The sequence below is a fragment of the Lampetra fluviatilis genome, chromosome 16 (assembly GCF_964198595.1).
Source record: "Lampetra fluviatilis chromosome 16, kcLamFluv1.1, whole genome shotgun sequence".
NCBI classification, from domain to species: domain Eukaryota; kingdom Metazoa; phylum Chordata; class Hyperoartia; order Petromyzontiformes; family Petromyzontidae; genus Lampetra; species Lampetra fluviatilis.
The window spans coordinates 14,599,045-14,617,323 of record NC_136290.1 but is presented as its reverse complement, the minus strand read 5'-3'; the positions used below and the strand labels follow the sequence as shown (position 1 = coordinate 14,617,323).

Genomic DNA, 18,279 nt, shown 5'->3' with positions numbered 1-18,279 from the left:
AATATTCTGAGTTGACTTGCGTGTCGCAGTCTCTGCGGTCGTTGGTGTTTGGTCTCCCTTCTACCCACCTCACCCCCCTCACCTCCCTCATCCACCTCATCCACCTCATCCACCTCATCCACCTCATCCACCTCATCCACCTCATCCACCTCATCCACCTCATCCATCTCATCCACCTCATCCACCTCACCCCCCTCACCCCCCTCACCCACCTCACCCACCTCACCCACCTCACCCCCCTTACCCACCTCATCCCCCTTACAGGTACCACACACCACACACAGTACGTACAGCACAGGCACCACACAGACACCGCACACACAGCACACACACACACAGCACAGACACCGCACACAGCACAGGCACCACAAGGAGACCCGGAGATTCCACCCTGATTATTATAATAATTTCCGTCATCGTGATTATGGCAATCATCATCATTGCTGAAGTAATGCCAGGTCACGTGACGTCCACGTCTCTAGTGGACACGCGGACCGGCGATTTGACCCCACGGTGGCCTAGGTCAGTGGTGCCACACGAGAGCTCCTCCCCACGTGCGTGTGGATTTCCATCGCCAGCCAATGGTGCAAAGAACAGACGCCTCGTTCGCTTCGATAGACTGACGACACATGTTGGATAGGCGTGTAACGATGAATCTATTTAAAAAAACCACATCGATTAAAATACATTCTTGAGCTCACGACGCACGCGTCATAATTGTGCAAATTTCAGATTTGAGACCAGCTGACAGAGATGCTCGGCTAATTAACAATGGGAAATGTGTAATCCCAAAATTTATAATTAATAAATACATGTTAAACGTGTATGCCAATGAGCGAACGTCACTCCAGATGAGAGGTGGTAGCGAGAGGAACGACACAAACGAGACGGTGAACACGACAGTCCACACGAAGACCACCCGCCAGAGAAGCGAGCGGCAGAACAGTCCCCGAGCCACGCACACCGACCGCTCGGCCGAGTGAACGAGTGTGCCAGAACTCACCAGGCAGGCAAACGCAACACAAACGAGACGACACGAAACGAGGGAGACAGCCGGAGCCATCGAGACAGACATCGCAAGCGAGACCGGCGACTCGCGGGGGGATAACGCACGCGGCGAGACACCGACTCCCGAATGAGATCGGGACCAGGAATCCCGCTGAAGCCATGGGAGGGCTGTCTTCATCAGACCCTCTCCTTCCGCCGACACGGCGCGTGTGCTGTTCCGTGGACATGAGGGCGTGCGTGGTCCCGAGTCCTCGGGTCAATAGCAGGCCGCACGGCCCCCCCCTGGTCATTGAATCGGAACGAGGTCCGCCACTGCACGCGGCCTACTAGCGGCACTCACCGGCCACTAGAGACAGGAATATGTTTGACCTGGCAACGACAATGACGCTGTTGTCTAACATTAGCCCCGCACTCAGGCAGCGCCTCTTGCAGAGACAAACGCCACTGAGCTGTTTGTGTTCGTGTGGGTGTTCGCGTGGGTGTGGGTGTGCATGTGGGTGTGCATGCATGGTTCCCCACCACGGTGCTAGTACTCGGCCCTCAGGACAAGGTTCACCCAATTAGATTCGCACGAAGCAAGCATCCCCCCCCTCTACTGCAAACAAAATGTGGCAGGACCCTCCTGAAAGCTAGTCATGAGACTCGCTTCCCTGGATAAACACGCGGAACACCACCACCACCACGTGACCTTTGCCCTATTGCAGAAAGGCAGCTGCCCTGAGCTGGCAGCAGTGGCTACACCTCGTGACCTCACGGCCTCACGACCTCCATCCGGCGATCAGCCCCCGCTTGGTGCTCCCGATGACCAGGAGTCACCGATACTCACTCTCTGCCCCCCCCCCCACTCCCCTACGTCCACGTGCAGCCGATCCGACTCGGGTTGCCAGCAGTCCGGGTTTGACCCGGGACGGCCCGGGAACGTGGACCGGCTGTTCGGGTTTGCCGCGCGGTTCCCGTGCCGCAGTTCAACTCGGACTCGCTCCGTGGAGAAGGTGGCGGCGGGCGACCCTGGCTCCAGACCAGCAAGCACCACCAGACCTTTGTTTTTACAGGCGACCGAGTGACCGCACAATCGCCTTGGCAACCGAGTTGCGGGCAACCGCCCGATACACCCGCTGAAAACGACCACGCCACATCCATTGTAACCGGCAAATAGCATCGACTCATCATGGGATAGGCGTACCTTGCACCCTAGTTGTAGTGCCTTATGCCGGTAAATCCCTTAACGCCACAAGCCTGCCTTGAGCAGCGTTCCGGGGTAGAAGAGAAGATCGATTGAGCTGTGGAAATTTGTACTCCTCGAGCCCGAGTGATGATCAACACCAGCACGGGAGCAGCGGCGATGCGACATGGCCGATCGTGGATCCCCCGAGGCCCGCAGGGAAGAAGACTTTGGGCCACAGCGGCCTCCCTCTGTGTTCCCGGGCCGCCACCGGCTGATCCATCACGACCCCCCCCCCCCAAACCACCTCACCCCCCCCCCCCCGTGCACTGAGCCTCCTGCCCTGGGGGTCACTATTGCACCGCCCGTGTCCACCAGGGAACGCTTCATCGCAGCCGGCTTGGTCTCCCCCGTGGACCGGCGATCGCTCCTGCGAGTCACGTGCCATCAACTCCAGGCCGAGCGGCGACCGCGAAAAAAATTAAGCGAAATGTTTAACCCTGCATAGAGCCTGCAGACTCACACAGAGACCCACAGAGACCCACAGACTAGCATGGGACCTGCAGACTCACACAGAGACCCACAGAGACCCACAGACTAGCATGGGACCTGCAGACTCACACGGAGACCCACAGAGACCCACAGACTAGCATAAAGCCTGCAGACTCACACAGAGACCCACAGAGACCCACAGAGACCCACTGAGATCCACAGAGACCCACAGACTAGCATGGGACCTGCAGACTCACACGGAGACCCACAGAGACCCACAGACTAGCATAGAACCTGCAGAGACCCACAGAGACCCAGACTAGCATAGGACCTGCAGACTCACACAGAGACCAACAGACTAGCATAGGAGCTGCAGACTCACACAGAGACCCACAGAGACCAACATACTAGCATAGGACCTGCAGACTCACACAGAGACCAACAGACTAGCATAGGACCTGCAGACTCACACGGAGACCCACAGAGACCCACAGACTAGCATAGAACCTGCAGAGACCCACAGAGACCCAGACTAGCATTGGACATGCAGACTCACACAGAGACCAACAGACTAGCATAGGACCTGCAGACTCACACAGAGACCAACAGACTAGCATAGGAGCTGCAGACTCACACAGAGACCCACAGAGACCCAGACTAGCATAGGAGCTGCAGACTCACACAGAGACCCACAGAGACCCACAGACTAACATAGGACCTGCAGACTCACATAGGACTCACAGACTAGCATAGGACCGACAAACTTAAATATGACCCAAATAAGAATATAAAACCTAGACTTAACCTATAGACTAACGTAGGCTCCGCAGACTAATATGGGACCTACAGACTTACACAGAGACCCACAGACTGACATAAAACCCATAAACTGAGAAATGACCCATATGTGAACATAGACTCCCGTAGACGGACAGAACGACTCGCGGACTTCGCCCACAGACTTGTGGAGGGACACAGCTTCGTTTCAGCCCGGTCTCGTCTTGTCTTTGGATCGTTGACCTCAAAAACATTACCTACCCGGCACACCACATCTAGTATGAGAGTATGAGCTCTCACTATGACTGCTAGTAGCCACGCGCTCTCGTCTGCCAGCGAGCAAGAGAGAGAGCCCCGGGTCGTGAGGGGTTCTGCCCCCGGCTCTCTCCTTCGCGCCCCACGGGGCCGATCCCGTGAGCTCGCAGTGCGAGGCGCGGCCACGCGGCGGCGCCCTCGCCTCGTGGACAGCTGGGGGGGCCACGTCTGAGCGAGACGTCGCGCGACAAGTCGATCTCCGAGCGCGACGACCAATCGCAGTCGCGCTACGCGTGTCACGTGCACGTCGTGACGACACACAGAGGCAACGGGGGGGGGGGGGGGGGTCGCTCGCTCTCGTGTGGACACGGAGGCCCCCGACCGCCATGCCGTCCCGCTCTGCGGCTCCGCGGGGCCCGCAGTGGAGCCGACTGGGACCCTCCTGCGGGGTGATGTCCGACGTTTCGCTCCACGTGCCAGGAGCTTCGTCAGGAACCTGTGGGTACTACTTCCAGTTCCCGTGGCGACTACTACTACTATCAGTCACGTGGCACCTACTCAAGTGAGAGATGGAGCCGCGTTTGTAAGGAACGCAGGACACGGAGATCCCACGAATCTCCGCGTTACCCCCACGGGTCCAGGCGGACCCCAGCGGAATAGCTCAGCTCAGTTCAGTTCCCGAAGTAACTATCACCAGCAGCACCTGGGAGCGGAACGTCGGACAATGTGCCGAACCGAACCGCTTGCAGCACAATCTGGGAAGCACGCAGGACGGCTGCGCAGCATCATCATCATCAGCATCATCAGCATCATCAGCAGCAGCATCATCAGCAGCATCATCAGCAGCATCAGCAGCAGCATCAGCAGCAGCAGCATCATCTTCAGCGCCACTGCGGCAGGAGCTGTGCCCCCCCCCCCGCCCGTCCCCTCCCCGCGGTGGCTGCGCTCCCTCCTCCTCCTCCCCCGGCCTTTCTCGGGAATTTCCATTGGTCGAGTTCCTCCCCAGAGGTGGGGGGGTAAGGGGCGTGGAGGAGGTTTCACCTCGTCGATGAGGGGGGGGGGAAGGGATTCCGGTTCCCATGCCGCAGTTTTGTTTGCGTCGTGCGTTCCGGTGCCGTGGGCTCCGGGTCAGGCGAGGTCGTCCGAGGTCGCGCCGTCACCCGCCCAGAGATCGTCGCCTTCGTCGTCGCCACGACGTCGGGGGGCACGTTCGTCATCGCCGGCGCCCTAGCCGCACGCGGTGGACTCTGTCCACGGGTGGCGCCGACAACATCCACGGTTGGGGCGGAGGAGGTGCATGAGGAGGTGCCGGAGGAGGTGCCGGAGGAGGAGGTGCATGAGGAGGAGGTGCATGAGGAGGAGGTGCATGAGGAGGTGCCGGAGGAGGAGGTGCATGAGGAGGAGGTGCATGAGGAGGTGCATGAGGAGGAGGTGCATGAGGAGGAGGTGCATGAGGAGGTGCCGGAGGAGGTGCCGGAGGAGGAGGTGCATGAGGAGGAGGTGCATGAGGAGGTGCCGGAGGAGGTGCCGGAGGAGGAGGTGCATGAGGAGGAGGTGCATGAGGAGGTGCCGGAGGAGGAGGTGCATGAGGAGGAGGTGCCGGAGGAGGTGCCGGAGGAGGAGGTGCATGAGGAGGAGGTGCATGAGGAGGTGCCGGAGGAGGTGCCGGAGGAGGAGGTGCATGAGGAGGAGGTGCATGCGGAGGTGCCGGAGGAGGTGCATGAGGAGGAGGTGCATGAGGAGGAGGTGCCAGAGGAGGATTGGGGCGGAGAGAGGAAACTTCGGGAGCCCCCAGGCGTGAGCCATGCGCTGCGCATTTGTGCTTTTGTCAACGTTCGCGACGAGAGGCGCATGCAGCCAGGCGCAGCACCGAGTGATCGATAAATAAAGAGACGGGGTGGGGGGGGGAGTCGAGTGAATGAAGACCCACGGGATGGGAGGTGGGGGGCCGTGGGGGGCCGTGGGGGGCCGTGGGGGAGGCGTCACTCGCACGCCAGCTTCCCGTCGAAGCTGGAGAGCGCCACGGCGAACGCCTGCAGCGCGCACATGGGGTAGCTGTAGTCCATGGTGAACACGTCCTCCGCCACGCGCCCAAACTGCATCACGATGTACTCGGCTACGGCGGGGGAGCAGCGGGGTGGAGGGAGCGGGGAGAGAGGAGGGAGAGGGATTGGAGACAGAGAGCAGAAAGGGAAGAGGGATGGGTGGCAGGGAGAGAGAGGGAGGGAGGGGGAGAGAGGGAATTGTGCTTGTTGAGTGCCAGGGATCCTCGCATTCCAGAGATACGGAGATGGCACAAAGGTCCCTCGTGTAGCCTGAACACAGTCACACACACAGTCACACACACACACAATCACACACACACACAGTCTCACACACACAGTTTCACACACAGCTACATACAGTCACACACATATATTCACGTTACACTCACCAAGTCTCTTCCATAACCACCTCTGCCAACTCTTTAACAACTTCTTTATGATCCGCACCCCCCAACTCTGACCACTTCCCACCCCCCACCACCCACCCATGCCCCCCACCGCCCCCCCCCCCCATCCGCCACCCTCCCCACCAGCACGTACGGTCGTCGTCGTGCACGATCTGGAAGTTCTTGACGGAGGCCTGCGTGACGCGCCCGTGGAAGTTGAGCACGTAGCTCTGCGTGTCGTCGTTCCACACGGGCGCCTTGTTGTGCAGCTCGATCAGCCCGTCCAGGCGCTTCGCCTGCCAGCGGCTCATCAGCGACTCGTGCTCCTGCACGCACGCGCGGAGAGATGCGTGCGGGACACGTGCGGGGAAACGGGGCGGCGACACGCGGAGACACAGGGATATGGGTGCACAGAAGCATATAGGCGCACACGGACAGAGACACATACAGACACGGACAGATACACACAGAGACACACACAGAGACACACAGAGACACACAGAGACACACACAGAGACACACAGAGACACTACTACACTACTACTACACTACCGCTACCACTACTACACTATTACTACACTACCACTACTACACCACTGCTACCACTACTACACTACTACTACCACTACTACACTACTACTACACTACTACTATTACTACACTACTGCTACCACTACTACACTACTACTACAACTACTACACTACTACCACCACTACTACACTACTACTGCTACTACTACTACACTACTACTGCTACCACTACTACACTACTGCGCCCACTACTACTACACTACCGCTACCACTACTACAATACTACTACACTACTACTACAACTACCACTACTACACTACTACCACACTACTATCACTACTACACTACTACCACCACTACTACACTACTACACTACTACCACCACTACTACACTACTACTACACTACTACTACCACTACTACACTACTACTACACTACTACTACTACTACACTACTACTACCACTACTACACTACTACACCACTACTACTGCTACCACTACTACACTACTACTGCTACCACTACTATACTACTACTGCTACCACTACTATACTACTACACTACTGCGCCCACTACTACACTACTACTACACCACTACTACACCACTACTACTACACTACCACTACACTACTACACTACTACAACTACTACTACACTACTACTACACTACTACTGCTACCACTGCCGCTACCGCTGCTGCCAGTGCGTCACTCACGCTGCGTGGCTGGAAGGGCACGCGCTCGTGCTCGGCGCTCATGCCGGGAATGACGACCGTCATCTTCCTGGGGCCCTTGAACCCCAGCACATTCGCCTCCTGCGCCACGCACACAAAGACAAAGATCCCCCGTGTATCCCTTCACGCTTTGTTGGGGCAAGTGCTGTTAGCGAGCAGCACCTATAAAGGTCGGCACGGCTCACGAGGGGGTGGGTGGCCGGCACCACGCCCGGCCGCCTTTGTTTGCGCATCACGCCAGGTACTCATTTGAGGCCGAGTCGACCTACGGGAGGCTCAGGACCGGTTCAGATAATCGTCACTGGTGTTGGTGGCTGTGAGCGGGAATCGAACTCGGGTCACCGAGTTTGTAGCGCAGCGGGCTAACCGTTACACTCCCGCTCCCCACTGTACTGTAACACACACGCAGTGACACACACGCAGTGACACACACGCACACACAGTGACACACACACACAGTGACACACACAATGACACACACACACACAGTGACACACACACACGCAGTGACACACACGCAGTGACACACACGCAGTGACACACACACACGCACGCAGTGACACACACACAGTGACACACACGCACGCAGTGACACACACACAGTGACACACACACAATGACACACACACACAGTGACACACACGCAGTGACACACACGCAGTGACACACACACACGCAGTGACACACACACAGTGACACACACACAATGACACACACACACACAGTGACACACACACACACAGTGACACACACACACACGCAGTGGCACACACACACACACAGTGACACACACACACAGTGACACACACACAGTGACACACACAGTGACACACACACAGTGACACACACACACAGTGACACACACGCAGTGGCACACACGCAGTGACACACACACGCAGTGACACACACGCACACACAGTGACACACACACACAGTGACACACACACACAGTGACACACACGCAGTGGCACACACGCAGTGACACACACACATACAGTGACACACACACACACGCACCGTGTGCGTCACCACACGACTCACGTAGCACACGGCTGCCATCTCCTGCCGGATGTTGGATCCCTCGTCCCCCAGGGTGATGCCCTTGTCCGGATTCACTCCGCTGTCGTACACCGTGAACTTGGTGCCCATGAGATTCGAGCTGTGCGCACCACCACATCACCACCACATCACCACCACATCACCACCACATCACCACCACATCACCACCACAACACCACCACATCACCACCACAACACCACCACATCACCACCACATCACAACCACATCACCACCACAACACCACCACAACACCACAACACCACCACATCACCACCACATCACTACCACAACACCACCACATCACCACCACAACACCACCACATCACCACCACACCACATCACCACCACATCACCATGACATCAGCACCACATTACCATATCACCATCACATCATCACCACATCACACCACATCACCATCACCAAGCGGCAGGTGTTCTCTAACAGCGTGCTCTGCGCGCTATCGCTCAGAGCGACTGCGCGTGAGCTCGCGGCCACATCGTCAACCGATCGACGTCGGCCGCGATCGCCGCGAGCGACGGATCGGTTCGTTGTTTTGCGCTGCCTCCTACCGCAGTTTCCCCACGAAGCTGTCGCCCACGCGGGAGAGGTCGGTGGGGTCGGTGGAGATGAGGTAGTTGGAGGTTTTGCTCTTCTTGCGCTTGCGGCCAGCGAGCAGGAACACCTGGCGAGGGGGTCGGTGGGGGGTGAGGGGGGGGTGAGGGGGGGGGTGAGGGGGGGGTGAGGGGGGGGTGAGGGGGGGGGTGAGGGGGGGGGTGAGGGGGAGGTGAGGGGGGGGGTGAGGGGGGGGTGAGGGGGGGTGAGGGGGGGGGTGAGGGAGTGTGGGTGAGAGTGTGAGGGTTAGTGCGCAAGCGAGTGAGTTTGGAGCATGGTGGTGGAGTGTGATAGTGGTGCAACGTGGTGGCGGTGGAGTGTGGTGGTGATGGAGCGTGGTGGAGTGTGGTGGGGGTGATGGAGCGTGGTGGAGCGTGGTGGAGCGTGATGGAGTGTGGTGGGGTTGATGACGTGTGGTGGTGGTGGAGCGTGGTGGAGCGTGGTGGAGCGTGGTGGAGTGTGATGGTGGTGGTGGTGGTGGTGGTGGTGGAGCGTGGTGGAGTGTGATGAAGCGTGGTGGAGCGTGGTGGAACGTGGTGGAGCGTGATGGAGCGTGGTGGAGCGTGGTGGAGCGTGGTGGAGCGTCTCTCACGCGCTTGCCGTCGTCACGCTCCAGGTGCAGGAAGTAGGTGGGGAACATCCCGCGGTCCATCCCCTTCTTGTCGCGGGTGATGCGGCACTTGACGGCCGCTCCCTCCGGCGCCGGCCTCACCGCAAACTCCTCGAGGCTCTCCAGGTCGAGCGAGTCGCTCGCGCCGGGGGCCGCCGCGTCCGGGGACGCCTGGGGGGCAGGGAAGCGGGGTGGAGGGCGGCACGAGACAAATGTCCCCCGTGTAGCCTTGCCAGACTGGTGGGTCAAGTGCTGTTAGCGAGTAGCACCTACGCAGGCCGGCACGGCACACGAGGGGTGGGTGGCCAGAACCACGCCCTGCCCCCTTTGTCTCCCCGGTGGCGATGTTTATTACACACCGCACTGGGTACTCCTTTTGGGCTGAATCGACCTAGGGGAGGCCCAGGACTGGTTCAGATCTTTGTCACTGATCTTGACCCATACACTCATGTAGAGACCCATACACTCACGTAGAGACCCATGGACCCAAATCGAGACCCATGGGGGAGGGGGGGGGGGTTGGATCTCAGAGGTAACTCTGCAGTTCTCGCTTCTGCGGGCAGCTCTCTAAACCCCGGCACGTGGCGGCTGTGGAGGAGTCGGGAACAGATTCATCTCCCCGCGATGTTGCCACCAACCTTGCCCGACTTGTTGCTGCTGGCGGAGTTGGGTCGGGGGCCGCCCCCCACACTGGGGGGCCCAGGACTCACGGCCTGACCCAGGCTTTCGTCCTCTTCCTCCTCCTCAACCTCCTCCCCCTCGCCATCGTTCTCATCCGCGTCATCATCAGAGGGGACACTCGCAGAGATTCCTACGGGCGGAGGGGAGAGCGCACGGTAGCGGAGGGGAGAGCGGAGTGAAGAGCGGGAGGAGAGGAGAGTCAGCAAGTCGCATGGTGACCATTCGTGAGAACGGTAATCGATGCCTCGTTAACCACGATTCACACACTACGATGTTCCCACCACAACCACCACAACCACCACAACCACCACAACCACCACCACCTGTGCCGCCACTCACCCTGCTGCTGCATGACCTCCCGCAGGTGGTTGGCCCTGTGCCCTGCCGGTTGCCTTGGCGATCGTTGCGGCTGTCGGCCGGTGGTTGTGGTTGTGGTTGTGGTCGTCTCCGTGGCAGTAGCGGGGGCAGTGGAGGCGGTCGCTATGGAGACGGCGGTGATGAGGTGGTCGTCGTCGGTGCTGGACTCGCTCACCGACAGGATGTGCACCACCGCGCCACCCCGCTCGCTCGCGTCCGGCTCCGAGAACGCAGCCGGACCCTCGTAACCTGCACCACCACCACCATGGCACAACCACCATCACCACCATGGCACAACCACCACCACCACCACCGCTCAACCACCACCACCACCGCTCAACCACCACCACCACCGCTCAACCACCACCACCACTCAACCACCACCACTCAACCACGGTCACACTGCCAAAATGCACGGCTGCACCACCGCACCATCACAATGCCGCACGGCACCACCATGCTGGACCGTCACCCAGCTATGGCTGCAGAGTTTGGTGGTACATGTTGTTAACGTCGTTTATTATGAAAATTCGGTCACAGTTCCTATAATCACTGTTTCATTGCTTTTATGGTTTTATTTTGGTGATTTTCGAAAAGTTTTTTGGTTTGGCCATGTTTGATTGTTGTAGTACAGAGTTAGACTGATGGCCTTAATCTAAGTTGTCTTGTGGTTGTTGTTTGACTTGCATCCCACTGGGATTTTTGCACACTGTTGGTGTACGGTGCTTTTTCTGCAATATTTTGCTGTCTTTTCTTGGATTTTCTGTTTGCACTCAGTCACATATTCACTTTAAGATGTTTTTTTCATGTTTTTTTTGTTTGTTGCGGTTGCACCGGATTCAAGAGCCGAATGGCTCACAGGGCTATACCTAATAAATTAACTTGAACTTGAACCCGCGGCCTCTTAACCACTCCACCCACAAACTCGGCCCCGCTCTCCTTCTCACCCCCACTCCACTACCTCCACTCCCCCCACTCCCCACCGGGCTGAATCACCGAAGTCATCGCAAACTCAGCCGTGCATCCCTGAGTGCCCCCCCGCCCTCCTCTCCACCCCTCTCTCTCTCCATCGATCATCATCGACCAGCAACAACAATGCCAGCGCCAGGGTAACCGGGGGCAATGCCTTCCTATAACAACTACCACCATCAACAACAACAGCAGCAACAACATCTGACCCACTTTGGGCCTGGGCTGTGATTAAATATAATTTTATAATACATATTATAATAATAATTAAAACCGGTCGTGATCTATCCACTCCCCAAGCTGTCGCCTATCTATCACAGGCTCACGATGCCCCCTTCTCTCACCACCTGCCCCCCCCCCCCCCCCGCGCACCGCTGAAGATGAGGCTGCTGGCGCTGGAGCTGTCGGGCCCCACGAGCGGCTGCTGCAGCTCGTCGAGCCGGCGCGACGACGACGAGGACGAGGCGGCCGTGCCCGCGGCGCCTCCCCCTCCGCCCGCGCGGGAGCTGCGCCCGGAGCGGGGCCGCGAGGCCTCCGGGTTGGGCTGCACCGTCATGGGCGCCAGCCGCAGCTGCTGCCGCTTGCGCTCCATCAACTCCCGCTGCGCCGGGGGGGGGGGGGGAGCGGTATGACCCAGGTGAGTGCTGTCACCGAGGTTTGTGTTTGATGTATTTGTTTAAATGTATTGCATGGACAGCAAATTGAGATGGAACATCTGATCTGCAAGGGTGTCCAGGTGTGTCCAGGTGTGTGGAGAATCCGCCCGCGAGGCTTGCGTGACACGGGGTGACCCAGGTGCGCCCCCCTCACCTGTCGGTTGAGCTTGAGGATCCGCGCATCCCCAGGTCCTCCGTCATCTTCCAGAGCGCTGCAGCAGTCACGAGGAGACATGTCACGTGAGCCCCTCCACCTGACCCCTCCTTCAGGTAACCTACCCCCCCCCAACCCCCCTTCCCCAACTACAACAGCTTCCCTGATGAAGGCACTGTGTCCACTTTCAAGGATCTGTGAGCTCCTCACACTGTAATCTAGTCTGGTTAAACCCAGGATGGATCGTAAGCAGGACAGCCAGGATGTTTCTCACCGGCGCAGACGTTAGAGGGCTCTAAACGTCGCCAGCGTTGAGAAGGGAAGGCAAAACTGTGGCTGAGAAGACCAGGATCTGTGTGTGGGTTGACAGACCAGGTAGCTTCTGCACAGCAGCGTTACGCAGTCGATGAAAAGATAATGCCGGTCGACTGATTTGGAGACCTCTGCTGCCTAACCGGAGCTGGTCATGAGCACACTGCCCAGGTACGGGAACTCCTCCACTTTTTCCACAAACCCATTAAACACTGACTCATGCAAACAAGCACACACGAGTATACACACACGAGTATACACACACACACACGAGTACACACACACACACACGAGTACACACACACACACACACGAGTACACACACACACACAAAGAGATGCAGAACAGACACAGACACAGAGTTAGACATAAACACACACTCATAACACACAAATACAAAGATCCCCCATATAGTCTTTAACAGACTGTCGGGGCAAGTGCTGTTAGCGAGCATGACGCACAAGGAGGTGAGTGGTCACATGCCTGGCTGCCTTTGTCTCCCCGGTGCCAATGTTTACACGTAGCACACGGTTATTATTTAAGGCTGAGTCGACCTACAGGTGGACCAGGACCGGTTTTATACATTCATCACCGATGTTGGCTGTAAGCGCAAATTGAGCGCAGGTCCCCGGTTTCATAGTGCAGTGGGCAACCCCCGCGCCACCCCTCAACCCCCCCCCCACACACACACAGAGCCACACGCACAATCACAGGTGCACACCTGCACACAATCACAGGTGCACACAATCACAGGTGCACACACCTGCACACAATCACAGGTGCACACAATCACAGGTGCACACACCTGCACACAATCACAGGTGCACACAATCACAGGTGCACACAATCACAGGTGCACACACCTGCACACATTCACAGGTGCACACAATCACAGGTGCACACAATCACAGGTGCACACACCTGCACGCTACCTGTACTCGACGGAGCTTGCGGCGCTACCTCCGCTCGCCATGGCGCAACATCAACACGACACCCCCCCCCACTCCCCCATCACCCCCCCCCCCACTCCCCCATCACCCTCCCATCACCCCCCCCCCACTCCCCCATCACCCCCTCCCACATCACCCCCTCCCACATCACCCCCCTCACTCCCCCATCACCCTCCCATCACCCCTCCCACATCACCCCACTCACCCTTCACCTCCTCCATCTCCCCATCGCATCAACTCCACCCCCATCCCCCGCCCCTCCATCCAGCCCCTCCCCTTCATCCTCACCCCCCGTTGCTTAACAACAGCGGAAGAGACGCGTCCCGCCGTGACCATGGAGACAGCTCTCGCCCCCCCCCCGACACCCCGGTCCCTCCCCTCCCCCAGCAGCCCCGCCCCTCAACCATAACAACACGGGAAGAGTGGCGGTGATGATCGGTCTCGAACGACTCATCGACTCGCATCGATTGTCGCGCCCACCACGCGCACCCTCTTGTCAATCCGCTGCTAGATGACGGCCACCCCACGCTGCATAGCCAAGGGGGGGGGGGAATGGGTGACCATACTTCTCCACGCGGGGCAGTGGGGTGCGCATTGGTGACTCGGGCCGGGAGTTGGGAGCTCAGGACTGGTTCAGATGTCACTCGCCACCGAGACGTGTTCCGGAATCGATCTCGGTTCGCTGGGTTCATGTCGCAGTGTGCAAACCACTGCGCCACCGCTCCATTCTCACGTTCGCGATACAATTGCGGAAATCCTCGAGTTGTACATTATGCAAATTAGATTATGTTGTTATTTTACAAAGTAAAAGTTTAATATATGATAATCACGAAAAGGAGCGGTGGCGCAATGATTAGCGCACTACGCTACGATATCAATTCCTGGTCACGGTCAACACCAGTGGCGAGTGGTATCTGCACCGCTCGTCACAAGTGGATTGACACGGGGGGACTTGCGAGCCAGAGGACACCGGTTCCACCCCCACCTCCAGGTTCGGCAGTCGAAGCAACGGGCGCGTTTCTTAAATCGCCTCTCCCCCCACCCGCCTCTATCAGACCAGCTGTACAACTGGGCTCACTAGTTAGTCGATCGAGACGACTCCTGCCTCTTCTAAGACGTAGCCTACTATTCCAGTGCGGAAGAGTAGGCCTATGACACCCACCGGAGGGGATCCCGAGTAGTAGAGGTCCTTCTGCCAACAGGGGCGTGAGCAGTTGCGGCGCTGCGCCTTCACCGTCACCACGGTCGTACAGCGGGAGAGCGATCTGCGTGCTTACCCCAGAATCCCGCACCGAGTCTCGGGACTGCTTCTCAGCAGGGTGCTGCTGCTGCTGCGTGAACCCCGACTGAGTGATTTGCAGGCGATCATTCCGCTCTGGGATGTTGATGAAGTGTGGTCAAACCATCATCCCCCTGTGCAGCGTGGGTGGCAAGGCCACCGTGCAGCAGAATATTTCACGGTGCGTTCACCACCCGCAGCGTTAACCAGGGCGGCCCGCTCGAGTCGAACCGCGAACCTCTTACAACGACCAATTGACCCCGCCAGCTGTGTGTCCGTGGAGTGCGCTGGAGAGCACTTGCCAACAGCGCATGGCAACTTCAGCGGAATGCGATCATCTCACTGTGTAACGGCCTGCCTCTCTCGCCATCTCTCCCCTTTCAATGCGGCGCAGGCTGGGCACAGACACAAAGGCCTTGAACGCCAAGCGACCAGCAACAAACAGCACTTGCCAACGTTGCAACAGATACGAGTGTGACACGGGTCTTGAATTGAGCACGATTATTATTGTTGTTAGAGCTTGTAGGAGAACAGACGGTGGAGCGGTACGAGGGAAGAAGCAGAGGGAGAAGTGAGATGCCCTGCAGCGTGGCGGGTGGGTGGGTGAGTGTGCAGTTGTGAGCTGAAGTGTGACGGGTGGGTGAGTGGGTGAGTGGGCGAGTGGGTGGGTGAGTGTGCAGTTGTGAGCTGCAGCGTGGTGGTGGACGGGTGGGTGGGTGGGTGAGTGTGCAGTTTGTGAGCTGCAGTGTGGCGGGTGGGTGAGTGGGTGAGTGTGCAGTTGTGAGCTGCAGTATGGCGGGTGGGTGGGTGTGCAGTTGTGAGCTGCAGTGTGGTGGTGGACGAGACGACACAGTCAGTGTCTGGAACAGAGCGTGTCGACAAGGGTGGAGGAATCAAAGAGTGACGCTCTCGGGAACAGTAACCATGGCAGTAGCTATAGAAGAGTGATGAGGAGGCGACTGACCGCCGCTGAACGAGGTGGCCAAAGGAAAACAGAACGTCACATGGATTCTTGTATCTATCTGTGCGGAGCTTTGAGCGTTGGGTTCTCCGGTTTCCTCCCCACACGAAGCCACCAGTAGAAGTGGGCTCACCGCAGTTCGTCGGAATTAATGGCCAAACGTCCCCCAGCATAGCAGCACCCTCCTGATAAGGAGCCTTGAGACTCAGCGAGGATATCCCACAGAAATACATAAATGCAGCGGTGATGAAATCACAGCCGCGTCCAACAACACGGGGGAGTTGGCCAACAGGTACATAGGTTCACAACGGAACACAACGCGATGTAATGTACACAAGGGGACACGAGACACACAAGGGGACACGAGACACACAAGGGGACACGAGACACACAAGGGGACACAATGTACACAATGTACACAACGCTCACACGCGAGTTTCAGCTTTGATGAATGGTGCCGTGGGCTCAGGGTGGGGGTGTACGGCTCCGTGCTGCACCCCCACGCTCCCTGCCTTCTCAAAACCCAGCAGACGACCCGCGTCAGGAGCGGTGGCGGAGTGGTCCGCTGCGAGGTCTCCTTCGGGTTTGCGGATCGGGCGTCGTTAGATGTCGCGCCGTCTCTGTGCTGGATGACCACAGCCGCACCACGACTGGAGAGTTTTTAATGCTCCGTTTGTGCATCGTCAGGGACCCGCATCTGCTACCGTGGTTTGTGCGGTGGACGCGGCTTCGGGTGCACCATGAGCAGCTTCGTGGGTTATTTTGAACTCCAGTTCCCCACGCTTCATCGGCGTTGAATTTTAATTGTTTAAGGTTAAGCGCATTGGTCCACAAGGGCTCGCGTGACCTCAAGCCATGACGAGTGATGTTACTGAGGTCCTGATGAGTAGGAAGGCAGGACCAGCGTGGTGAGGTATGGTCCTGTACAGGGTGTGGGAACTGTCATCCAGCAGTGGATCGCAAGAGAAGCTGCACATGTGCATGAACACTCCTAACAGCCCCACACCCCACAACCATCACCATCGTCACCAAAGACAAAGCTGCCCCGTATAGCCTCAACAGACTGCTGCGGCAAGCGCACAATACATGAGAGGGCGTGCGGCCAACACCACGCCTGGCGGCCTTCGTCTCCTACAGTGCTGATGTTGACACGCCGAGGATTCATTTAAGGCCGAGTCTACCTATGGGAGACCCAAAACCGGTGTAGATATTCAAAATGTTTATGGTCGCGAGCAGAAACAAAACTCGGTCCGGTGGGTTAATCGCACAGTGCGCTAACCACTGCGCCCCCGCCCCCCTCCACCGCCTCCCCCCACCCACCCCAAGTTAATTCACAATTACCCTGTTCATTCATTAATGAGTCTCAATCCAGAGCTCCCACACAGCAAATTATCATCAACTTCTCTCCCCGCGTCGCTCTCTCCCCGTGCGTCCCTCTGTCCCCGTGTCTCCACCAACACGCCTTTCTCACTCTCCGACTCTCTCCCCGTGTCTCTTCCCTGCTCCCGTCAGCTCAAAGCGCAGGTCACGCGTGTACCACGCACACAAAGACCAACGCACCCTCCCTGCAATGTAGCCTTCAACACATTGTTGGGGAAAGAGCTGTTAGCGAGCACCTATTAATGACGACACGGCGAACACGTGTACACACGTTCTGTGTAGTACCCCCGTGCCCCCCCCCCCCACGTACACCGCCCCCCCCCACGTACACCGCCCCCCCCCACGTGCTCCGCCCCCCCCCCACGTGCTCCGCCCCCCCCCACGTGCTCCGCCCCCCCCCCCCACGTGGACACCCCCCCCATGCACTCCCCCCCCACGTGGACCCCCCCCCCCCCACGTGGACCCCCCCCCCCCACGTGGACCCCCCCCCCCCACGTGGACCCCCCCACGTGGACCCCCCCCCACGTGGACCCCCCCCCCCCACGTGGACCCCCCCCCCCACGTGGACCCCCCCCCCCCCACGTGGACCCCCCCCCCTACCCCCCCCCCACGTGGACCCCCGTACCTGTCATACGCCCATCTGCTGTACGCGAGCTGCGCGCTCCAGTCCCCGTTTCCATGGCAGCTGCACGGAATGTGAACCGGTGGCGCAAGGAATGCGAGCGAGCTCTCCCTTCCCTCTCCCTCAGCTCTCCCTCAGCTCTCCCTTCCCTCTCCCTTCTCTCTCTCAACTCTCCCTCAGCTCTCCCTTCCCTCTCCCTTCTCTCCCTTCTCTCTCACGCAATCTATACCCTCTCTCACCCAACTCTCCCAGCTCTCTCTCTCAGCTCTCCCCTCTCTCACCCAGCT

General features: G+C 58.5%; 1 protein-coding gene across 1 annotated transcript in view; it reads right to left on the bottom strand.

Annotated features, from left to right (window-relative positions):
• Positions 1 to 4,654: 4,654 nt before the first annotated feature.
• The window catches only part of LOC144936593 (tubby-related protein 3-like), a 20,429-nt gene continuing 6,804 nt past the window's right edge, over positions 4,655 to 18,279 (bottom strand). The window contains exons 3-11 of the mRNA XM_078863819.1: positions 12,051 to 12,279; positions 10,692 to 10,958; positions 10,310 to 10,482; positions 9,654 to 9,842; positions 9,019 to 9,131; positions 8,430 to 8,547; positions 7,371 to 7,469; positions 6,280 to 6,451; positions 4,655 to 5,810 (exon numbers count right to left, since the gene is read on the bottom strand). Of these exons, the coding sequence (XP_078719945.1) occupies positions 5,677 to 5,810; positions 6,280 to 6,451; positions 7,371 to 7,469; positions 8,430 to 8,547; positions 9,019 to 9,131; positions 9,654 to 9,842; positions 10,310 to 10,482; positions 10,692 to 10,958; positions 12,051 to 12,279 (1,494 nt within the window). The 3' untranslated portion in view covers positions 4,655 to 5,676. The remainder of the gene's footprint in view (positions 5,811 to 6,279; positions 6,452 to 7,370; positions 7,470 to 8,429; positions 8,548 to 9,018; positions 9,132 to 9,653; positions 9,843 to 10,309; positions 10,483 to 10,691; positions 10,959 to 12,050; positions 12,280 to 18,279) is intronic.